The sequence below is a fragment of the Salmo salar genome, chromosome ssa29 (assembly GCF_905237065.1).
Source record: "Salmo salar chromosome ssa29, Ssal_v3.1, whole genome shotgun sequence".
NCBI classification, from domain to species: domain Eukaryota; kingdom Metazoa; phylum Chordata; class Actinopteri; order Salmoniformes; family Salmonidae; genus Salmo; species Salmo salar.
Genome location: NC_059470.1, coordinates 8,975,817 through 9,001,747, shown reverse-complemented (window position 1 = coordinate 9,001,747; position 25,931 = coordinate 8,975,817). Strand labels below are relative to the sequence as shown.

Here is a 25,931-nt window from a genome sequence, read left to right as displayed (position 1 = left end):
GCTTTTTTATGGCGGTTTTGGAGCAGTGTCTTCTTCCTTGCTGAGCGGCCTTTCAGGTTATGTCGATATAGGACTCATTTACTGTGGATACAGATACTTTTGTACCCGTTTCCTCCAGCATCTTCACAAGATCCTTTGCTGTTGTTCTGAGATTGATTTGCACTTTTCGCACCAAAAGTACATTTACCTCCAGGAGACAGAACGCGTCTCCTTCCTGAGCGGCATGACTTCTGCGTGGTCCCATGGTGTTTATACTTGCATACTATTGTTTGTACAGATGAACGTGGTACCTTCAGGTGTTTGTAAATTGCTCCCAAGGATGAACCAGACTTGCAGAGGTCTACAATTGTTTTCTGAGGTCTTGGCTGATTTCTTTTGATTTTCCCATGATGTCAAGCAAAGAGGCACTGAGTTTGAAGGTAGGCCTTGAAATACATCCACAGGTACACCTCCAATTGACTCAAATTATGTCAATTAGCCTATCAGAAGCTTCTAAAGCATGACATCATTTTCTGGAATTTTCCAAGCTGTTTAAAGGCACAGTCAACTTAGTGTATGTAAACTTCTGACCGACTGGAATTGTGATACAGTGAATTATAAGTGAAATAATCTGTCTCTAAACAATTGTTGGAAAAATTACTTGTGTCATGCACAAAGTAGATGTCCTAACCGACTTGCCAAAACTATAGTTTGTTAACAACAAATTTGTGGAGTGGTTGAAAAACGAGTTTTAATGACTAAAACCTTATGCATGTAAACTTCTGACTTCAACTGTACATAGGGAATAGCGTGCCACTTGGGAGGCAGCTATAAATATCTTTACCCTGAGAGCCAACTTCAGTTTGAGTGTGGAGCTGGGTCCTGAGTTCCTCAGGGAAAACTGCTGAGTAAACGTCATGTCTTCCTCCACCAACAGACCACTCAAGGGGACTGTAAGATTACCCAGGGTGCACTTGTGCTTGTCGTCCTTCACCTGGGCATAGACAGTCCAACAAAGGGTTAACATATTAGGTATCCTGTAATTCACATACACTTAATGTTTGACCGATGCAAAAACATCAGATATGTCTAAAGTACATAGTGTATAGAAATACAGTGCATTCAGACCCGTTGACTTTTTCCACATTTTGTTACGTTACAGCCTTATTCTTTTTTTTTTTTTTTTTACAAAGGTTTTTTTATTTGGCATTTTGTATGATTATACAGATAACAGACATAACAGGTAGAGGGCAGAACACACAGATCCCCTACCAAATCAAATCAAACCCAACCCAACCCCCCATGCTCTAACAGAGCCCCACACCAAAACCAGCAGGCATGATATACAATGAATAATCAAATATAAAAAAAATATATATATTATAAAACAAAAAGTTACAAAAAAAATAGTAAAAAGAATTATACAAATTCGGGTTAGTTTATGGAGTTGTGAAATAAGCTGGGTCCATGTCTTCTACAAAGGATAGGAAAGGTTGCCAGATATTATAAAATGTAATTGCAGATCCCCTAAAGGAGTAGTGTACTTTCTCTAGCTTGAGATGTTGCTTAACTTCCTTTATCCAATGATTAAAAGAAGGAGGAAACCGATCCTTCCACTTAAATAGTATAAGACATCTAGCTAGAAAAGTAGTAAATGCCAGCATGTTGCCGATATAACTGTTTAGAGGGGCTTCCTGTGGTGCCACTTCGAATAATACAATAAAGGCAGAAGGTTCTATAGGTCTCTCCAGTATCTAAGAAAACATCTCAAAAAGTGATATCCAGAAATCTGTCCATTTCGGGCATGTCCAAAAAGTGTGTAATAAAGTAGCAGGAGCCTATTAACGTTGGTCACATTGGGATCTATTTCTAGTCTATTGGATAATTTTGCCTTTGAGTAATGCAGCCGACAAACTATTTTAAATTGAGTTACAGCATGTCTTAAACATATAGATGAAGAATGTTTTCTCTGAAGAATACTCTGCCAAATTTCGTCTCAAAGTTGTTCACCTAAATCCTCTTCCCATTGGTTCTTAAGAGAGTGCAGGGAATCCAGATTGTGCTAGTTTAATAATGTATAGATCAAGCTTATACCCCCTTTGATTTAAGGGTTCACTTTAAAAATAGAATCTAGAAGGGAAGCATGAAGATACTGCATTTGTGTAGTTTTGTATCTAAAGAAATGGGATCTAGGAATATTTAACTTTTCTACTAACTGTTCAAAAGATGCAAAATCCAAATCAATGTACAAGTCGTTCAGTGAGGAGATCCCTTTTCCAGACCAGATATGAAACGCCCGGTCAAATAATGATGGAGAAAATGCATGGGTCTTTAGTAATGGGGCAGAAGTTGAAAATTCACTGAGACCAAATGATCCCATGAACTGTTTCCAGATTTTTTTAGAATGTTTCTTAATAGGGCTTTTAGTGTATTTGGAAACAGGCTCAGCTAATGCAAGATTTGAGGAGAGCATGGCAGCTAAGGAGGTGGACCCACAGGATGAGATCTCCAAGGTCAACCAGTTTGGACCTGTAACATCAAGGATTTCTGTCATCCAATATAGAATGATTGTTATCCCAGTAATGATATTGAAAGTTCGGAAGTGCTAAACCACCCTGGGGGCGAGATATCTGCAATACGCTCTTACGTATCCAAGGGTTTTTCTGGTTCCAGATAAAAACAGATATCAGTTTATCTACTGAGATAAAAAAAGATTGTCAGAACGATAGGAATACATTGAAATAAGTATAAAAATGTAGGTAATACATTCATTTTAAGTGTTAATTCTTCCGCCCAAAGAAAGAAAATAAATCCCAGTGTTCAGGCGGACTATCAAGGGAGAGAAATTAGCTTCATAGAGATCTTTGAAATTGTGTGTGACCCAAATATTTAAATTTCTGTGTAGTCACTCTGAAGGGCACATGACTAACAGAAGTTTGCACGGCAGAGTTTGAGGAGAATGATTCCTCAAATACAGAAAGCTAGAAAGGAGAGAGTTAATCTGAGTATTAAAAAAAAAAAAAAAAAAATGCTCAGAAATCGGGTCCAGGGGATTTACCACACTGCATAGATTTAATTGCTAACACAATCTCTTTTACAGATAACTGTTCTTCTAATTCAGCAGCTATCTCAGGCTCAACTGTAGGAAGTTCTCAAAGAAGGAGTCGAGTGAGTTAGCATTACCAGTGGATTCCGAAGTGTATAATTGTGAGTAAAAGTTATGAAAGCATGAATTGACCTCTAAATTATCAATTACATTTGTTACCCAGCTCGTCAGTTCTCAGGTATGGTTTGATTTGCAGTTCTGGTGTGCTAGCATTTTCCCTGATTTCTCTTCATGTTCATCATTTTTTTATCAAGATTTACTAATTCGATTTTCAGCCTGTCGAGTTGAAAGAACAAAAAAAAAAACTCTGTCTGAAGTGTTAAACATTGTTTCAGTAAATCTGTGATTTTGTAAGTTCCCCCTAGGCGTTGAATATTGCACTTCCATAACGTTGCGCTGTATGAAATAATTTGGCCCCTTAGATGAGCCTTCATTGATTCCTATACTGTTGTAGGAGACATTCCAGGGGATTGATTAAACTCGAGAAATAGTTACATTTGAGATGATATAAAAGCAAGAAAGGTTTCTTCTGATAGCAGTAGTGAGTTAAGCCGCCAAGGGCGATCATTATTCTAATCTTTTTTTTAACCTTTATTTAACTAGACAAGTCAGTTAAGAACACATTCTTATTTATTTGGCTGTGTATTTGGTATAAGTAGATTCATAGGAAGAGGAGAATAATCCCAAATGATTTGGTAATCACACTCCGTAATAAGTGGCAAAAATCTATTGTCTAGGAAAAAGAAGTCTATACTTATGAACTGGCGAGAAAAAAAACAATACTCCCTAGCTGTGGGTTTGCGGGAAACGCCACGCATCAGATATGCCATATGTTTTAAGAAATAGCTGAATTGTGGATACTGTCTTTGATGAAGATGATACCTTAGGAGAGCTGCGATCCAGATTGGGCGACAGTACACAATTCATATCACCACCTAGTATTAGAGATTTAACATTCCAGCTAGCAAAAGAGACCGAGCAATCAGCTGTCCCTCTCATGATATTAGGCCTAGCCATGTAAAATCAGGTGGGAAAATGCCAGATTACAATAACAACTGATCCATTAAACATTTTCCCAAAAATAGCAAATAAAAAAGCGCAAAATTTGAAGAACAATAAAAAACTAACACAAAATACTCTGAAGTCTGGTATGAAAAAGATAACCCACCCTGCTCACCTAATAGAACAAGGTGACCGCTAATCCCTACGTAAAGATATCCACACATGATGTACTTGTAGTGGGGAACACTAAACCTATCGAGTAGAGAGCCCTGCTGAAATAGCGAAAGATTTAAAACAAGTTGCGCATTATAAATAACTAAGAAATACCCATTTACAACCCAAAACTAGGCTGTTTTAAAAGAAAGTATAAAACATTTTATAAATCACATCTTACAGCAATACCACTAAATTAGCAGCAACTTCTTTAAAGAAATGATATAACCTAATAATAGAAATGGGCTTTATCTACCCTGGATACGGGTACCATTGAGAAATAGAAATGAGCAGCTTCATGGAAATAAAATAAAACGTTAAAACAAAAGGATAATTGACTCACCCGAACTAAGGCACTAATGTTACCTAATAATAACGATATCAACTGATACCACTGGTAACACTATACAGTATCTACAAAAGAGAGACTGAGTCAGCAGTGGTAGACACATTCGTCCATTACCCTAAATCGCCAAATAGGTGAACCTTCAGCCATTTGCTTCGTCCGACCTCGGTAGAATGTTCAACTTTACGAAGGCCATCGCCTTATTGGGGTCTTGGAACTCTTCCTCGGTGCCGTTGTATGTTATACGGAGCCGGAGCAGACTCTTAACGCCGCTGAAAGTGGCACGGTCACGAGCAACGCTGGGGGCATATTCTGGAAATATAGAAATGGGTGCTCATCGAAGTGGGCCAAATTCTCTGGCACGCCGAAGAACATCCATACAATCCTGATAGTAGTGTAGTTTAACCACAATAACGCAAGGTTTTCCGGCAGGCTTTCTTGCTTGAGAGCCCGTATGTGAGCGGTCTACAAGGATGTCTTTATCCAATTTGAGGGATTCCTTCAATAACTTTGAGACCGATGAAGTAGAACTTGAGCCCGGGTCCTCAGCTACCCCCATGATCCTGATATTGGATCATGGCATATAACCTTGTAAATGGATGCATTGTTCCTTAAGGCTAGCTAGATCAGCTTTGAGCTTCTTAATCATGGTTTGTAAGCGTAGTCGTGTCGGCTGAGCATGTTGACAAGCCTTGTTCCATGTCGTAGACAGTTTTCTTAACTGTATCCAGTTCAGTACGAACCATTGCAGTATGCTTTGCTTGTTCATTCTTGACTGCTTGTAACTCCGACTTAATACAATTGAAGTCCTCACTGAGCGCCTCATTGAGTTATGACTTCGAGTATAGATGAAATGTCCGCTCTGAAGGCAGCAAGAATCTCGGCCTTCAAGTCCTCGGTGGGGAGGAGCCGCTGCTCCCATTTGTTGAAGAACTCGAGCTCCTCGTCTTGGTCGTAGTGTATTCTCTTTTGTCAGTGTCTCCGCTGAACTTAAACTTTTGCAGGTTATGCACCATTTACACATTAACACAAAAATAAAAGTTGAGCATTGTAAAGCAATTCATTCAAAGGCTGTGTTTCTTAGTTCTTATTGGGTCAAAGCGCAAAGAAAGTATTAAATAAATGCAATTTCAGCAGGAGCTTGGAAAAACGTGGCCTACTCTGTGACCTACTCCGTGACCTACTCCACTAGCGCCCTAGTTACAGACTTATTCTAAATTGGATCAAATAAAATAACAATCCTCATCAATCTACACATAACACCCTATAATGAATTTTTTGCACAAAAAAAACAGAAATAGCTTATTTACATAAGTATTTAGACCCTTTACTATGAGACTCGAAATTGAGTTCAGGTGTATCCTGTTTCCATTGATCATCCTCGAAATGTTTCTACAACTTGATTGTAGTCCAACTATGGTAAATTCAATTGATTGGACATGATTTGGAAAGGCACACACCTGTCTATATAAAAGGTCCCACAGTTGACAGTGCAGGTCAGAGTAATAACCAAGCCATGAAGTCGAAGGAATTCTCAGTAGAGCTCAGAGACAGGATTGTGTCGAGGGACAGATCTGGAGAAGGGTACCAAAAAAAATGTCTGCAGCATTTAAGGTCCCCAAGAACACAGTGGCCTCCATCATTCTTAAATGAAATAAGTTTGGAACCACCGAGACTCTTCCTAGAACTGGCCGCCCGGCCAAACTGAGCAATTGGGGGAGAAGGGCCTTGGTCAGGGAGGTGACCAAGAATCTGATGGTCACTCTGACAGAGCTCCAGAGTAACTATATGGAGATGGGAGAACCTTCCAGAAGGACAACCATCACTGTAGCACTCCACCAATCAGGCCTTTATGGTCAGTGGCCAGACTGAAGCCACTCCTCAGTAAAAGGCACATGACAGCCTGTTTGCCAAAAGGCACCTAAAGGACTCAGACCTTGAGAAACAAGATTCTTTTGTCTGATGAAACTAAGATTGAACTCTTTGGCCTGAATGTCAAGCGTTACGCCTGGAGTAATCCTGGCACCATCTCTACGGTGAACCATTGTGGTGGCAGCATCACGTTGTGGGGATGTTTTTCAGTGGCAGGGACTAGGAGACCAGTCAGGATCTAGAGAATGATGAACGGAGAAAAGTACAGAGAGTTTCTGAATGTCCTTGATTGGCCCAGCCAGAGCCCGGACTTGAACCCTATTGATCATCTCTGGAGAGAACTGAAAATAGCTGTGCAGTGACGCTCCTCATCCAACTTGACAGAGCTTGAGAGGATCTGCAGAGAAGAATGGGACAAACTCCCGAAATACAGGCGTGCCAAGCTTGTAGCGTCATACCTAAGAAGACTCGAGGCTGTAATTGCTTCCAAAGCTGCTTCAACAAAGTAGTGTGTAAAGGGTCTGAATACTTATGTAAATGTGATATTTCCAGGGGGGTTCCAATAAATTAGCAAAAATGTCTGAAAACCTGTTTTTGCTTTGTCATTATGGGGTATTGTGTGTAGATTAATGAGAAAAAAAACAGCAATTTAAACAATTTTAGAATAAGGCTGTAACATAACAGAATGTGGAAAAAGCCAAGGGGCCTGAACACTTTCCGAATGCACTATAGATCACCTACCAGTTGTGGTATGGTGAAAAATAAATATGAATGTACAGTACATAGTTGCTAACTAAGGTGTGTGACAGTACCTCCACTTCCAGCTCCTGCCTCCTGGGGTTATGGACAAGGAAGGAGAAGGCTTCCTCCCACATTGGCTCATTGGTCTTATAGCGGATCTGAAGACAACACATATAGAATAGAATACAATGGACTAGAATAACTGTATTTATTTATATGACCATGTCTATTGGAGGTTTAAAACATCCTCAAAGTGTAAGAGAAATATGAGGTTTTCAATTATAATTTCCAATTATCTACAGAAACCATGCCCACTGTAGTTTCTTACCTTACTCTCAAATGATTTGTTCCCAACTGTGAAATAGACGTAAGGACTTGGTTCACTGCTCGTTTTCTTGCCGGACTGTGAGAGATGACCAGGAAAAGAGTGGCTCTGAACGAGTGTTACTAAGACATAAACACACACTGAAAACATTGTTATTCATCAACAAATTGTAGTAACAAAATTATTATACAGTAGAAACACACTGAAAATCACTGATAAAATGGGTAGGAGTGTCTATCCTGACATAAAAGAGAATATCATTTAGGCTGCATCCCAAATTGTTCCCTATTCCTTATTTATACGTTTTTTGGGGAAAATGGACAGTAGCTAGGAAATGGTCAACCTTGGTCTTAATTCCTCATTCTGATTTCAAGCTCCTTCTCAGCTTTCAAATCCAAGAACTTTCACTGTTGGCAACTGGTTTATAATAGATACCTTGTGCATATAACAATGTGTGTTTCCCAAATTCCACCATATTCCCTGTGTAGTGCACTACTTTTGAGGAGGGCCCATACCGTAGGCTCTGGTTAAAAGTAATGCACTATATAGGTAATAGGGTGCCATTTTGGACACATCCAGTGTATGAGTCTAAAGATACCAAACTTAAGTGCATCCCTACCTCCTGGAAATGGCTTTAGCCTGATAAAAAAAGATTGATTATAAAACAGCCTGAGAGAGACACAACCCCAAACTATCACATGCTAGAATAGGTTTTTAGTCAGAAGTCAAGAGGAATGGTCAAATGCAGATTTACATTCAGGACAAATGATTGTATTAGTCCAAGCTCTATATTAAAATGTGCACACTAAAAAATGCTGGGTAAAAAACAACTCAGCGCTGGATAAATAGTGGACAGAACACATTTTGGGTTATTTTAACCCAGCCAGTTGAGTCACTTAGTTGGGTTGCTTTCTTTGAAGACTGGAGGTGTGGCTTAGTAGGGGCATGGCTTTCATATAGTTATTTCTGGTCACTCGTGATAGTAAATGTCATTCCGGTTAATCTGTTCTATTGTATTGCCATCACATGTTAAGATTGAGCAATGACACTTTTGTAGCTTTAATGAGGTTTATAAAAGAATATGAGTTTTTCAACTGGCCATGCATATTCCCATGTTGTTATAGTTACCACATTGTTATAATATTTAAAAACATTTTTGTTAAATTTATAATAAGATATGTAATGTGCAAAAATATTGAAGGAAAATGTTGATTTGCAATGTACAATCTCAACATCAACAAGAATAACCTTTACTTTCATGGGTGGCCAAAAATAATTATCTGGAAGCTCACCCCCAGGCCATGTCTCCTTTTAATATAAATGTAATAACATTATTACTTAAACATTATAACAAAGTGGTAACTCTCCCAACATTGGGATATGCATAGGCACTTGTGTAAACCCCATAAAAGCTACAAAAGTGTACGCAACCTTAACATATGATGACAATACAACAGAACATGAACCATAATTACGTTTACCTGCACGGGTGGCCAAAAATAACTATCTGAAAGCCACAACCTACTAAGCCACGCATCCAGTCTTCTGATCTGACAGGGTCATAGCTCAATATCCCAGCATCAATAACCCCAAAATCAAATTGGTTGGGTCAACTGGTTGGGTCATAATAACCCAACGTGTGTTCTGTCCAATATTTACCCAAATTGGGTTATTTTTAACCCAGCATATTTTTGAGTGTAGAGGGTGAGTGAGGTTTTGATTTCTCATCCCCCTCTAGTTCTAACTCTCCCTCTTTCTTCATCTACCAAATTAACATGTTTTGAGCTTTGATGAACATTATAGTGCATCTGTGGCCATTTGTATCAAGCATCTCAGAGTAGGAGCTCTGATTTTACATTTAAGATCACAATGAATAAGATTACATGACAGGGGGACCTGATCCTGGATCAGCAGTCTAATACTCTGAGATGCTTGATACATACGGCCCCTGGTTTGTAAAGGTCCAGGTATGTGAAAATCCAGTTCTCATTGTGTGCAGTAAATGAAATGCTATAAAGTGATGCTTGAAGCGATAAAAGAGTACAGACAGACATAGACAGAGTTATCATCCATCTCCAAGCGTGAATAAACAATTACTCACAAGGAATAAACAATGTATTTACCATAAATTAACTAAATAATCAAAGTAAATTTAGATGGCACAAAGTAAGGATGCGCACAGACTGAGACCATATAAGCTGTCTATGTGTGCTATCTGTGCATGGCATGCATCATCCCACTTTCTTACTTTACCTTCAGGGATTTATAGACAGAGGCTTGCTTCAACACGTCATGGTTGAAATTAAACAGGTCGCTCTTTTATCCAAAGGGGGGAGATGGGGAGAAAAATCACACCCGGAGTTAGTAGGACGGGGGGACTGAGTATGATTACGTTTAGCTTTGGTCCAGGATGTCGTTAGTGAGAGTGTAGCCGAACGACAGGCTGGGCCAGAGCTAGATTAGGTTGTATTAAGTGGTATGAAAACATCAACAATCCATAGAGAATGGAAAAAGGAAAGGAGACAGCCAATAAATAAAGCGAGAGGATTGTCCAAGATATAAATAAGGTCCATCTATGAACAATAGATAACAAAGCAGACATTATAATGAATGGATAAGGCAGTATAAAAGAAAAGCTGTATGGAGAAGGAGAATGAAAAGATTCCTTCTTTGCGGGAGAAGCTATAGAATGAATTGCTGGGAGGAACTTGTGATGAGGGATGACAGTATTTCAATATTCTCTTACTTAGACTCCACTAGACAGACACTAAAAGCAACAGCCGTCAGCACATTGGGCGGCAGCGTAGCCTAGTGGTTAGAGCGTTGGACTGACAAGGTACAAATCTGTCGTTCTGCCCCTGAACAAGGCAGTTAACCCACTGTTCCTAGGCCGTCATTGAAAATAAGAAATTTGTTCTTAACTGACTTGCCTAGTTAAATAAAGGTAAAATAAATTTAAAAAAAATAAAAATCCTTAAAGTAATGTGCCACAAATAGCCCCCTCAATCAAATACCCCGAGACCTTCAAATCAATAGTTCTTGGAAACCATATTTTCCCTGCCTGCACCTTGTTGGATGAAAGATGAAGCACTATCCTCTATCCTGAGTTATTGGAATTATTTAGTCTATAAGATAAATATTCATGATCTACCCGGGAATCGAAAATGATTGTATAATAATATTATTGGATTTAGAACCATGCAGCAGAGTCAATCGACATGCTTTATGGTACAAGACTCACTGCAGCAGGTCTGTTACTTAGCTCTGGTCCAGGGCGTCATTCGGCTACGCTCCCACTACCTTAGTGATAGTAAGAGCGCAGCCGAATGACGCCCTGCACCAGAGATAGTCTGTTACGGTTCAACCCCACCACACACTGCTAATGCTAACTCTAGGATGCAGAGTACCGGAGGACTCACAAATAAGGTTCTATACATTGAGGTATTGTTCTCACAAAATACTAGGCCAGATGCTCTCCTCTCTTTTAAGTTTCCACAACCAAAGCTCCCTGTAAAGACGCTCTTTATAGGGAAAGAACAGGGAGAGAAGAAGTTAAATAAAGTATGGCTAAGACGCCAAAGAGGCTAAGACTCTGACAGGCTCATTTAGGAGTTGACTGTCTTGGGCTGATATTGACCCATATCTGTGGGTTAAGGTCAAAGGTAAAAGACAGTGTTGAAGAAGGAGACAAAAAAGGAGTTTCAACAGACATACACAAATTAATCCATTGATGTCCTCATGTCATGTTAAAGGTGTGGAAGACCAGATAGACAGGGTTGAGATGAAAACAGTAAACTATGGCATGTTGACTAAACTTCAGTGCAATGTTTGCAAACTACACCTGAAAATGTGTACTTAAAATGCTTGAGCTGCGTTAAAAATATTTCGGAACATTATTTTCAAGTTCAATTTGGCGTGATTCACAATAACTCCCTTGGGTAGAGTAGAATATGTCCAGAAATATATTACATCATTCTCTGTATCCTTATTCACATCATGTCATAGGCCAACATTTGTTAACATTAACATGAATGTGTATAGCATGGGAAAAAATTTATAATTATACAGTAAATGTTACAGTATGCCAAATCAACCGCCCTGTAATTTGCTTTTACTTGCAGCAATTCAGAAATGTTGTGCCTCACTCCACCACCAGAGCACTCCTTCAACCCTAACCACTTTAACTGAACAGTCCTGTCATCCAGCTCTACTCACCGGCAGGTTCTTTGCCGAGTCCAAGTACACCACCAGGAGAGCAGACGAAAGTCCGTCATTGGCCAGGCTTCTGTCTGCTCGCACGCTCCTCAACACCTGATTGGATAGGAGAGACAGGCGGAGGTCACTACTGAGACAAACTGGACTAGGAGAAATGGGCAGTCTTCTAATTCACTTCTAACTGTAATACACGTGACAATAGCAAGACAGAGAGACAGGCTAAGTCAAGGTGTTCAAGCTAGCCTGCTAGTACGATGTAATTATATACGCCTGGGCCTGTCTTGAATTATCATACGATTGGGAAGGGGGGTGAGAACCGAAATTGAAAAGGGTTTGCCTGTGTGTGCTAAATGGGGACGATTCCGACCCGTGTAAAGCGAGCGTAAATGGAACGCAATTTCCTTTTTATGCACTTTTCTCTCTATTCGTATTCTGACCTTTAACTTAAGCATGAGAATAGCATGCTATTCGCCCGCTATTCGTTTTGGGGTGGTGATCTAAGAAATGAAGGTGAATAAGGTTGAGCGAATCAAGTGGAAAAATGATCTACTTTATTTTTTCCAATAGAAATAACAGCATTCTCCATGCAATGGTATTTGTAATTGATAATAGCATTTGATAAGAGCTAGGTAAATGAGTAATCCATTTGTAGAAGAGGTTTGTAAATACACATAGCAATCGTTTTAGATGATTTTTCCTGATTATCGCTGGAGACGAATGTGAAACCAGTCATATGGATGCAAACTGAAAATCGCATCAACATGACATGTATTGTGGCCCCTTTTCCAAAGCGAAGTAGGCTATAAATAGCTGTGCTGATATTCCGAATTTTAATTGTGTGCCCTCAATTTGAGTGGATGAAATTTGGAGACCCAAGCTATAGGCTTCTGTAGGGATGAACCTGCTGAGTTGATGTATGCGCTTTAAAATGTTTTAATTATTGTTAGGTTCTAAATAAAAAGAGTACAAAAACTAACGGACGCTTAATCAAGCTCAAACCAAGTTTATTCACACACTAGGTCATACAGCTGCATAAGACAAAGAACATATTCACACAAGCACTGATAATTAACCCTTTCTCCTATGCTGAGCCCTTCCTTACACATCTGAACAGCCAATACACCGCTGTTGCTATCCAGAACATTAGTGATATATGTTCTTCCTCACTTCATCTAACCTGACCTCTGCCCAAATTCCTCACTCCTCCCCAACTCATGGCTGTCATGGTGACTTGTACCAGACTGTGTCTCTTCTCCTCCCATAGGATCCCTGATGGCTAACAATAACATATCCTGACATAATGTAAACATACATTACCCCTTTCTCCCTCAGTGACATGAATAAGTATATTTCATGATTTCAAATGTTAAGAAATTAGAAGCCATCATTATATACCCAGGCTTTTCATAATTTTATTTTACAATTTGTATCATGTTAAATATTAGCCACTATCAGGAGCCACCGTCAGTAATACCCACATACATTTATAACGGCCACTTTAGTGTTAGTTTTCTTCAATTTGTAGCTTACATTTTGCATCATTCCATTCCGTCTACCTTTCTTTCCTCTGTCACGTCTGTGTAGCTGTTCCTGAGGGTCGCTAGCATTAGTGGATCACATTAGGCTAGCGTTGTGCAATAATTCGGGACATGTAGCCTATTTGAATTATTATGGAACTCAGACCACACGTAGCAGGTTAAACATGGAGCCTGGTGTACGGTTCACGATGACTAGACTGTTGTCATACGGTTCCATGATTAGTGAGGAATAGGGTATGTCGATTTTTAGGACTATTGTTCAACCCTTATCGTATACTTTTTTCCACCTTCCAATATTTTATGGATTGAACTTGAATATGACAACTTTCAGGATGAATCAAGCCACTGTATTTTTGATTAATCAATATATTTTGTGCATAATGGCTCTCCAAATATTTTTTTTCTTTTTATTATTCATACATACTTTCCTAACCCAAAAAGGTGCCTAAATAATCTACAAAAATCTGAGTATTTTCAAATCTACCAGTTGGTGCTGAAACGGAGATCACTATATTCTGAACCCGTTCTCTCGATGTATTCTAGTCTGTCGACAAAAGTCGAAATAAAGGTAAACCATATTTAAATGGATGGCTTAAGATAAATGTACTGAAAATCCTATTGAATGAAAACCACGAGAAAATCTATGGGCCAGCAAGTGGGAGGGTTTTCAGTGGTTGAAATAAATGTATTCAGCGCCAGCAAGGGAACTGAGGCTGAGCCTGTTAAGCACCTGCATAAGCACCACATCATTACTAAACTTTAGACATACGAGATACTGCACCCAGTCTCAGGGATGGCTTACTCTGGAAATTACTTTGGTCTCTAGAGTTACGTAAATCAGCTTTTAGTGTTTTTGAACCTTATCTGTGGAACAATCTTCAGAATGTTATTAAATGTGATGTTTTGGTGCCTCTAGGCCAATTCAGAACTCTGAGGACCTTTTTACTGATGAATATCTTTGTTTTTTATGACCTTGTTTTTCTTTCTGTTTGCATTTTGACTTTAGCCTTTGATGTGCGTATTTTATGTCATTTCTGTAATTCAGGGCTCATCTGTAAAAGAGACCTTGGTAAAAAAAGACTCCCTGATAAAATAAAGGTTAAATTAAAAAAAAAGTGTGTGTATTGTAGTGTATAGATTTTGTGTATTTTGAATGCTGTACTAAATAAATGTCCATGTAAATAAAATAATTTCATATCAAATACTGCACCTGGTCCATCTTTTCAGGGGTGGAGAGCAGAGAGAGCCACTCCAGTTTCAAGTGTAGCTTCCCCGTGGAGACCTCTTCCAGATCAAACCACTAGAACGACAGGATGTTAAAAGGGTGCATTTCAAATGGCACCCTGTTGTCTTTACGGTGCACTACTTTTCACCAGGGCTCTGGTAAAGAAGTAGTGAACAATATAGGGAATATGATGACATTTGGGACCTACATACCCTAAATCTCAACAGAGTAAAGTAGTGAGTGAATCACACCAACAGGGCTAGCTGTCTCCCCAGACATAGTGTAGTAGTGATAGATGACAGCACAATATCTTCAAATTGACGAAGGCTGATAATATAGTAAGGCAAAATCGCTATCCAAGTGCAGAACTGAAGACAAGCCTCTTGGTCTATTTTCATGTTTTTTTCCTTCTTCTTTTAACCACATTTATTTGAAGATGAAAAAATATATCGGAACAGCAGGTGGATTTACCTCATCGACCTTCTGCTCTTTGTGAAGCTCCGTCATATCGATCATCAGGCTGCAATCGAAGACACAAAGATTGGATAAGAAATCGGTAGGTAGGATTAATCACAACAGAAGCCAAATTGATTCACTGATACAGCATGTTGGCACTCCGACCCAGTCAGGGGCCAATAGGGCTCCGGTCAAAAGTAGTGCAATGCATTGGGAATAGGGTGCCATTTGGGACGCAACCAGCACACCTTCAAAGAGAGAAGAGACACATTGAAGTATCTGTGATGTACTAAGTATCTGTCATCAGTGTACAATAGTCACATAAGGAGTTGGACCCAAGCTCTGCTTCTTGGGCCTCATCCCAAGGGGATAGCATAGCTTTGGTCCAACTCCTAATGTGACTATTGTACACTGATCACAGATACTTAGTACATCAGATACTTCAATGTGTCTCTTCTCTCTTTCAAGGGCACCCCCTTCACTGTGACATATAGGAGGGAGGTTTTGTCGTGAGAAGATAGATGCCAAGTCTGCAATAGTTCTGCTCCAGGGCGTTACGTGCAGTTTGCTAGCGCTGAAGGCTCGGCATCAGCAAGCCACACGTAACACTCTGGACCAGAGCTAAGTTTGTGATATATTTTCAGCTAGATAAGATAATTTGCTTGATATTGGATACAATAAATCACAATGCAAAGGACTAATAAGCCATTTGAGCATGGGGTGATAAGAAATAGGCACACAGTAAACCATTTCCTGTTGTTTTTACGGTAACTTACTGGCAACTGGCTACCTGTAAGTTACCGTACAGGATAGTATATCACTTGCACTTCTAGAGGCCTTAACAACGGTAGCGATGGGACAACTGATCCCGTAACTCCGAAGCATCGATGCAGTTTTCAAAGCACTACTGATTCGACACAACGTACCGATGCTTGTATCTAAGTAACAATACCACGTGATGATGACGGTTGAAGCTTTGTACGTCACACTACCGTCAGCCTGTAGAGCAGTGGTGAGTGAGTCTCTTGTCTTGAATCCCCATAAAGACGTGTTCTTTTTGTAAGTAGTTTTATTCTAAACACCGGCTACGTTGTACTTCTAACTTCTAAATTCTGAGTTTCGATAGGCATAGGCAGTTTTTTATTATTTAACATCCTAAATCATGCAATGGAGTCGTCTTTTTGTAAAAGTTTTTTTTTTTTTTTTTTAAACAATAACTACGTTGCTAGTTTCAAAGCATCGATGAAAAGGTACAAAGTAACATTACCACGTGATCAATGCCATCTGAAGCTTCGTTTGATCATGTGCTTTTTTTAACCGTGTGTTGCAAAATGCGAGATCCCACTGATTTAGGTACTGTAAACTGAGCTACCATTTATGTACTACACACTGAAGACAATCTAAGTAAATTGGTAAATAAGGTGTCCAGTAGAGGTCGGTGTTTGAAAGCAACTTTGCATCGAAGAATGCATCGGCACCGCGGCTAAATCAGTGGGATTTCGCATTTTGCAACACACGGTTCTAAAAAGCACGTAATCTGATCAAACGAAGCGTCGGATGTCATTGATTACATTCTTTTTTTTTAAACCGTGTGTTCCTGAGCAGCAGATGTCATTAATGTGCACTGTGCTAAAAGTAGTAATGAACCTATTTTTGAGACAATTGGCTGGTAAACCTTCAGGAAGTTTAGTTTCTTCATAACTAGCTAAAATCTCAGATTAATGAACAGTTTTTCGGCACAATTTGGTATAAACCCCCAAAGCCTTCAGAAAGCCTGGGTTTCCCATCACTAATCCAAGGCTTCCAACCTGGCAGTGACTATAGGGCAAAACAGACCAAAGGAGATGGCAAATACTCAACCATTAAAGGTTTAAGACTTAAATTGGTAGAGCAATCTCACTAATAGGTGGCACAAATGTAGCCTCTTACAAGGCACGCCTCAAAATATGTTAATGAACCAGAAACAACAATAACATGCACCCACTAGTGGTCAAAAGGGTTTTGCCGCTCCAGAAATACGGTACGCTACTGTATTCTGTGGGGTGGAATTACAAGTCATTTGAAATACAGCAAAAACATATTTTCTCTTACTTTAGAGGATTTGCTTTGATTTTGTTGACCTTATGCTTTTTGTGTGGCATTCTATTTTGAACATTCACATACTGTAAGTGAACTTCTACTGTATTTTACACAGCATATTTTACAGTAAAGTCCAAAATACATCAAATATTTTCCGGCTGTTGAATATTTTCCCACAATGTAATGTAATTTATGCTAATCCATTGTATTAAGCTTATACAGTATGATACAGTTGGAAAAAAAGTAATTTACTGTGAAAATAACAGGATGGTTTTACAGTGCAGGATATGAGCTTACCTCCCCAGGAAATCATCTTTGTCTGGGTCCTCATCAAACAACTCAATCTCCAGATGTTGGCCTGAGTGCTCATAAACTAGGGCCTGACAAGGACAAGGACATAACTAAATACAATCTCAGATACAGTATTTCACATTGAATACAGCCAAAGGTAAAACATGACATGATGGGTAAAACAGCATGAAAGCCAAAAATAAGAGGTAATATTGGACTGTTGGAAATATGTACATGTAAGTTGTATCTGGTTCTACATACCCTATATTGCTGTCTCTGGGGTAGTTACTGTATAATATAACCATATTTTGCGGTTTCTGTTGATGTGCCATTGGACGAGTTCATTTTCAGTTAATTTTGTTCACCTCGTAAACTTCGTTCCATTTGGGGTGCAGACTCTCTTTGACCGTCTTGCTCTGGAAGAGCTGGTTGCCAATCTGGAGGACGCCGTAGGGGTCAGACTTCCCCTTGATCAGCCCGCCTAGGAATTTATCCTTCCCCTCCAGGTCCTGAGCCTCCAGGAAGTGAATTCTCAGGACTCCCTGGTGACACACACACAGCACAGGGACATTTCAGGAAACGGACACTTTAAAAATAGTATACAGCAACATTGTAGCTCTTTCCAGTAGTCAATGATCGAAAGTGCCCTCTTTAGCCTCATGGGTGGAATGTTATTAATATTTGTCATAATTTCATAATTAATAAATTATTCTTATTTTTTAACGAAGAAAATCCAGTGTTTCTATGTCAAATAGTTTCGCTATATTTCAGTCTTCTGTGATGTATATGAAGTGTAATATTGGGATTAAACTAAAAATGTAATACATTTCAACTCTATATCTGACATAGTACTGGTGTCTTCTTTGTGAAGCCCATAAGGTGTATACTTTTGTTTCAAAGTAGATTTGTTTAAGAATCACTCTGTGTGACCCTGATTTAGCCCACTGCAGTAAAACGTTTTAAAGGGACATTGCACTTTCATATAAAAGTTTGTCCAATGACTTCTGACCTCTAAATAAGTCTTTAGTCAAGATGAAACCATGTACCACGACATTGGTTGTGTAGATCCATCTATAGGCCTCCACCACAAATTAATGGAAAAAATAAGCACTGAATAAAACCAGGAAATCCAGGGAATTAGATTATGCTTAACTTTTCCATTCATTTCGGGTTAAGGCATATAGCTGGATCTACATACTGTAGAAACCAATTTCGTGGAATGTAGTTTCATCTTGACATGAGGTTTGAAAAAAAAGAATAAGACACGTTATTTTATTAAATGTCCCTTTTTTGACCAGCAGGTGCCACTAGTGTACACTGTGTTGATCAAAGCCTCGAGTAATTAAGCTTTTTTTGACATAATTGGCTGGAAAACCTCAATGCTTCAGGAAGCTTTGTTTCTCCATCACTACCTATCAGGATCATCATACATGTAGAATATTTGGTATTTATTATGATCCCCATTAGCCGCTGCAAAAGCATCAGCTACTCTTACTGGGGTCCACAAAACATTTCCAATTTCAAATGATGGATTTGGTAGGCTCTGCTAATACAAACACTGTTAATTAAAGGGTTACTTTACTCAAAAACATATTTTAGTATTTTGTTTAATAGTCCATTGTTGATATGGTCCCAAAAATTGTGCATGCCAAAATACTAAACAAAATTCCCAAATATATGTGTTCTTCTAATTAGTGTCTGAAATATGATAATGATGTATGATTAGATATAGGATAGGTGAAAGCCTGCAGTACCTTTGGCATAGGGAAGCGTAGCTGAGCCAGTTCTACATCTCCCACCAGTGGGATAGTGATGCGGTTGGGCAACACCAGGTAGCTGTAGATGATATCCTGAATCAGACTGTCTGAGAAGCCACTGGGAAAAACACAACCGACCCCAAAGTCAGTGAGTACGACTTTTGGATGAGATTAGTCTCACCTAATCTCAGTTAAGCACAAAGGAACATGTCTTTTTCGGTTTTATAAGATAGTGGAAACATTGGAAGGGGTTCAAGCATGTTGTTGGAGTAAATCACAAACCTCATAACATCGTTGTGAACCCCTGGAGAGTCAACACTTACAGTTGCAAGGAAAAGTTTGTGAACCCTTTGAAATTACCTGGATTTCTGCATTGATTACTCATAAAATGTGGTCTGATCTTCATCTAAGTCACAATAATAGACAAACACAATCTGACTAAACGAATAATACACAAACTGTTGTACTTGTCACATATCTATTGAAGATATTGAGTAATCATTCACAGTGCAGGCTGGAAAAAGTAAGTGAACCCTTGAATTTAGTAACTTGTAGATCCTCCTTTAGCAGCAACAACCTCCACCAAACGTTTCCTGTAGCTGCTTATAAGACTTGCACAACATTGAGGAGGAATTTTGAACCATTCCTTCCTACAAATCTGTTTCAGTTCATCAATATTTCTGGTTTGTCGTGATTGCACAGCCCCCCTCAGGTCATGCCACAGCATCTCCATTGGGTTCAGGTCAGGACATTCCAAAATACGAATCTTCTTCCTTTTCAGCCATTCTTTAGTTGATTCACTTGTGTGCTTTGGGTCATTGTCTTGTTGCATCACCCAACCTCTCTTAAACTTGAGGTCATGCACTGCTGCCCTGGCATTCTCCTGTAAAATGTGGATACACTTTTGAATTCATTGTTCCATCAATGATTGCAAGGCGTCCGGGGCCCTGAGGCAGCAAAGCAGCCCCAACCCATGATGCTCCCTCCACCATGCTTCACAGTTGGGATGAGGTTTTGGTGTTGGTGTGCAGTGCCCTTTTTCCTTCACACATAGCGTTGTGCATTTTCCCCCAAAAGTTCCAACTTTTGTCTCATCTGTCCACAGCACATTTTCCCAGAAGCGTTGTAGAACATCTAGGTGGTCTTGGGCAAACGTTTTTTTTTTAGACAGCAGTGATTTCCTTCGTGGTGTCCTTCCATGAACACCATTGTTATTCAATGTTTTTCTGATAGTGGACACATGATCACAGACTTTCGTTGTTTGTAGAGTTTTCTGGAGGTATTTTGCTGCTACCCTTGGGTTCTTTCTCACCTCTTTCAGGATTGCCCTTTGTGCTCTTGGAGTGATCTTCACAGGACACCCACTCCTTGAGAGTAGCAACAGTCCTGAATCTTCTCCATTTGTAGACAATTTGTCTTACCATGGACTGATTAACACCAAGGTCTTTAGCAATGCTTTTGTAATCTTTTTCAGCTTTGTGCATCTCTATAATGTGTCTTCTAAGGTCCTGTGAAAGTTGTTGGGATCGAGGCATGGTTCACACAAACCAATCTTTCTGGAGAAGAACAAATTTGTCAGTAACCAGGCTTTGTGTGCCTTTATTTAAAGAGCAGGGCCCCTGCGCAACCCACACCTCCAATCTCATATCTTTAATTGAGACACCTGACTCCAAATAGCTTTTGGAGAAGTCGTTAACACAGAGGTTCACTTAATTTTTCATGGCTGCACTGTGAATGATTACTCAGTGTCTTCAATAACAATTTGAAAAGTACAACTGTTTGTGTGTTATTAGTTTAGTCAGATTGTGTTTGTCTATTATTGTGACTTAGATGAAGATCAGACCACATTTTATGAGTAATCAATGCAGAAATCCAGGTAATTCCAAATGGTTCACAAACTTTTTCTTGCAACTGTAGCAGTGAGGATGTCACTGAGCAGGAGGTCTTACAACCTGAGAATTACAATGCCTTGTAAGGGAAGTCGATAGCTAAGACTGGTCTAGTAACTGCTGAGAGATTTTCTGTTAACCTTCAACCTATCCACTTGGGTCCGTAAACAGAAATAAATGTATGAGAGGATTTAAGCGATCTGTAAAAATTAAACATATTTTTATATACCCCATTCCTTCACTTTTTCTCTCTCATTTCTCAAGAAACATATTTATCATTTTATCCTGTCATTTCTCTTGCAGCTGAGCAGAAAGCTAGAGCACTTCTCTGGGAGCAGATTAAGCAGCATTACAGGCAACATGATTCTTCTTTAGTATGTGATCATTCACATGTAACATGTACACGTACACACCATGTAGAGAGCTTCATGCAGTATCAGCTGTTATTGTTCCCCTGACCTTGCAGTGGTACACAGAGCTAGGCCGTACTCCAAAAGTAAAAATAATAACACTACAATTGTCAGACAACCTGTGTTGAATAACATCAAGGGGATATGAGAGTGAGAAAGAGGGAGAGGGAAAATGAGAGAGAGCGAATGAGAGGGGGGGGGGTCTTTGGAGGGGGTGGGTGGTTTTATCTACTCTGTGGCACAGTGGACTCCACCCCTCCAACATGCAGCTGGCACTGTCTATTGCTTGTGGTTGGGAGCTAGTCTCTGAGACTGTCTTTTTTCTGCTGCCAGGGCCTGTCCTGTCCTGTCACTAACCCAGAGGCAGGCGCACCTCCCCCAATCCCCTAGCCCATGAACCTAGCACGTGCCACTGAGCCTCCACAAACAGGCTCACAGTGTACTGACTGCACAGATCTATTACACCCCGACAGAGAAATAGCGGTGGGGGGATGGGCAGTTGTGCTCTGTAGAATCAGGGAGATGATTTCCATCACTGAGCTGCGGATGTGTCAACACCCGTGTCTAAATCAATAGACTGTGAGGAGAGTGACTGTAACATGAAATCTTTATTAGGGACATTTTACACCGCCGCAGAAGCGTTATCATAAGGTTTAAACACCAGAAGGCACTGTCAACTCACAACAATATAGAAACTAAGAATTGACTGTTGATAATACAAATTATTTCACTAATAATTCACTGTATCACAATTCCAGTGGGTCAGAAGTTTACATACACTAAGTTGACTGTGCCTTTAAACAGCTTGGAAAATTCCAGAAAATTATGTCATGGCTTTAGAAGCTTCTGATAGGCTAATTGACATCATTTGAGTCAATTGGAGGTGTACTTGTGGATGTATTTCAAGGCCTACCTTTAAACGCAGTGCCTCTTTGCGTGACATCATGGGAAAATCAAAAGAAATCAGCCAAGACCTCAGAAAAAGAATTGTAGACCTCCACAAGTCTGGTTCATCCTTGGGAGCAATTTCCAAATGCCTGAAGGTACCATGTTCATCTGTATAAACAATAGTACGCAAGTATAAACACCATGGGACCACACAGCCGTCATACCGTTCAGGAAGGAGACGCGTTCTGTCTCCTAGAGATGAACGTACTTTGGTGCGAAAAGTGCAAATCAATCCCAGAACAACAGCAAAGGACCTTGTGAAGATGCTGGAGGAAACAGGTACAAAATTATCTATATCCACAGTAAAATGAGTCCTATATCGACATAACCTGAAAGGCCGCTCAGCAAGGAAGAAGCCACTGCTCCATGGGGACAAAGATCCTACTTTTTGGAGAAATGTCCTCTGGTCTGATGAAACAAAAATAGAACTGTTTGGCCATAATGACCATTGTTATGTTTGTGTGTTAATTGAACACTATTCCTGTGTCTATATGGGTCCACAGACTCAACACTTCCATTGTTGATTTAACACTCGCTGTTGCAGATATTCTGAAGTAAATGTCCAGTTCACTATCAAACTCACTATCACAGTGGCAAAGTGCCACTCCAAAATGGGTCAGGTGCTCACCAACTGACCATACTAAGAGGGCCCCCATACACACACCAAACCAAAGATTATGAATATACTGACAAGATACATGTCTCTCTGCCCTATCAATGGGAGTCATTGTCCACAAAGCGGCACGGCGGGCTGTCTAGCTCCCGCCTATCCTTTCTTTGGATTGGTGGATATTTCTCATTATTGAAATCCTTTTTTGAATATTCGATGAGTGTTGTTGACATCAACCGCCTGTATTCAATGCAGAGAGATGCTATGCTACTAGCCTCATGCCATGAATATGCATTGCCATATAGCCAACTATAGTTGCCGGGATGTCACGGGTCCTACTTATATCAGTACACTCGTAACAACTAAAGCATTATGAAACTTCTATTCGATCAAATAAACCTCAAGTAGCAAATAAGCCATACATTTTTTTGCTGACCAAATTCAACACTCATTGACCTCCATACAAAAACTCCTTGCTTGGTGGGCAAAACAACAAAAAAACACCACCTGCTGGAAGGAGGGAGATTTTCTGCCGAGTTGATCCTCTCTCTCAATAGAGTGCAACTGCAGCCCGCAATTCCGGGCGTTCCTGCATGTGGGCATTCCTGCATCTGCAGAAACGTCCCCCCCACTCGAGCATCCCATTGGTTCCTGTGTACCGGACTAGCTGGCTAAGATAGCACACAGTGTCCTTCATTCCCACCTGCTGAACACCTGTCCTTGCCATCGTTAACAGAACTGTGGGAAAACGGTGCCCAACAGGCGGGGACGAAGGAAACTGTCTCCCGGCGTACGGCTAGCTAGCTACCGTTGTCGCCCCCGCCCTCTCTTCTGTGGGGTTTATCGGCCGCTGGCATCCAACGTTATTGTGCATTAACGCCATCTACTGTACTGGAGCGCCCCCGCCACCCGCCTGACCTAGCTTAAAAATGTATCAATAGAAGTATGAAGAGGGGTTGCAGATGCAGGAACGCCCCAAATTGCAGGCCGCAATTGCACCCTTTCTCCTCTCTCTTCCTCTTCCTCTCTGACCACACCAAACAATTAATTGAACAGCAGCCATCATCTGAGGATCAGCAGTATGCGTCACTGACCAAAAGTGAGTTATCTGATGTTTTGTCTTACTATGTACTTTGATTTGTTCTATAGTTTCTGGGTTATGACAATGTTCTTGAACTTTTGAGGCTCTACTGCCCTATTGTTTGCTTATGGCTACTTAGCTTCAGCATTCGACATATTATTCATTTAAGTTTAAGCCATTTCAGTATTGCTACTTATAGCACCCTTTTGAGTAGCATTATATGGGAAATGTGTATTGATGAATTGTGCCAGGGTAATTGCAGCTTGTTGTGGATTTAGGTTTAACTGACATTTCTTTACTTTGTTCCTAGAACCATACTACATACTATTACTTCAATGTTCTCTGACTGACCTCTGTCAAAATAAAACGGATGAAAGTGATCAAGCCCTTTGGCAGCCATCACCATTCTCACTAAAATCAGAAATACAGTCCTTTCAAAACTAGACCATTTCTTACACTCAGTTTTTTTTTTTTACTCTGGAGAATTTGCTACGCACTAACGGTGGTTAGAATTGGGGGAGGGGAAGCTGATCCTAGATCTGTAGCTCGGGGAAACTTCACACTGGAGCACAAAAGAGACTCGGTTTACTTACTTCAGCCCAGGAATGTCTAGTATATTGGTGAGGCCTGTCCAGTTGATTTCCAGAAGCTAGATAAAAACAAAAGAAAGGATTTAGCTGTCTGGAAACTGGAAGAACATGCTGTACTTAGAAAGATTAATTTGCCACACCAGTGCTTTTCTTTTTACTTACTTAAGTGATCTAAAAACAAACCCCATCTTATAAAAAAGGAAAAATGCAGAGAGGGACACCAGACAGAGAGTGGGGAGATCAAATAAATTATCTTAATTGATTCAAGCACTTAACTTCATTGTTGTGTGACTCAGTCATCCGAGTGAGTGACAGTGTGTTGGTGCAAAGCTCTTGATGATTAAAAACAAAAGATAGCATTCTGACAATGGCGGGTGCAGCAAAGTGAAACAGAAGCCAAGAAAGCTAATTGCCTTGCCTCTTGCTAAATAAACCAATTTCATAGGAAACCTGACATTTTTACACACTAAAAAAGACAAGCTTGCGTGTCAACACAAGCATGTTTTTAGCTGCAATTGTACCCTAGTTTCACCGCTAAGTTCACCATTATGTTGAACGCCGGAATCAGGTTGGTTCCACCAGGCTACCCTATAGTTAGATACTGTACATAATTGTTTCACTTGTTTCAGCTGTCTCTTATCTCGCCTACTGTTGAAATGGGGACACACAGCCTTGTACAGTATGTATATGAGTAATACCCAGGTCACTGACACCAGTGATACCGGCCACAGAATGGACAAACACTTGACCTCATGAAAGATTTATTACAAAAACAATCCTCTGGAACCACTTCTGTATACAGGAGCTGTTGTCCCAAACTGCACCCTATTCCCTTAGTAGATTCCCTTTGGGACCTGGTCAACAGTAGCGCACAACATAGGGAATATGGTGCCATTTGGGATGCACACGGGGTCTGTTGAGTTCAGGGACTGTATAATTCTGTGGAAAGTCTCTTACCTAAAGGCTCTGTGGATATAAAGTGTTATAACAATGTTAACATTGCTGCTTAGAGAAAAGGTGGACAATGCATGTTTAAAATCACACCGCATATTTGACGAAGGAGAGAAGGCACAGCTAAACCAGAAAAAGTTTTAATCTAGGAGTCGGACAGGTGGTAACTTCTAAGCCGAAAGGTATTTTTTATTTATGCGGAGCACTGACGTGTCTCTTGGCTCAAGGAATAAATTTCAATGCGTTTCTATAGTCCTCCCTCTCTCTGTTGCCTACATTACAGCAGATATCATTTTGTTGCCTACAT

General features: G+C 40.0%; 1 protein-coding gene across 4 annotated transcripts in view; it reads right to left on the bottom strand.

The window, feature by feature from the left end:
- The window catches only part of esyt2b (extended synaptotagmin-like protein 2b), a 53,699-nt gene that overhangs the window by 8,683 nt on the left and 19,085 nt on the right, over positions 1 to 25,931 (bottom strand). For 2 of the 4 annotated variants that reach the window (XM_014180654.2, XM_014180651.2), the window contains exons 7-17: positions 24,677 to 24,732; positions 19,143 to 19,263; positions 17,754 to 17,930; positions 17,395 to 17,477; positions 15,034 to 15,082; positions 14,548 to 14,637; positions 11,800 to 11,895; positions 11,004 to 11,105; positions 7,588 to 7,662; positions 7,331 to 7,417; positions 824 to 973 (exon numbers count right to left, since the gene is read on the bottom strand). In XM_014180654.2, coding sequence (XP_014036129.2) covers positions 824 to 973; positions 7,331 to 7,417; positions 7,588 to 7,662; positions 11,004 to 11,105; positions 11,800 to 11,895; positions 14,548 to 14,637; positions 15,034 to 15,082; positions 17,395 to 17,477; positions 17,754 to 17,930; positions 19,143 to 19,263; positions 24,677 to 24,732 — 1,086 coding nt within the window. Of the gene's footprint in view, positions 1 to 823; positions 974 to 7,330; positions 7,418 to 7,587; positions 7,663 to 9,837; positions 9,901 to 11,003; positions 11,106 to 11,799; positions 11,896 to 14,547; positions 14,638 to 15,033; positions 15,083 to 17,394; positions 17,478 to 17,753; positions 17,931 to 19,142; positions 19,264 to 24,676; positions 24,733 to 25,931 lie in introns of all 4 variants that reach the window. The other 2 variants (XM_014180652.2, XM_014180656.2) reach the window with 2 other exon arrangements.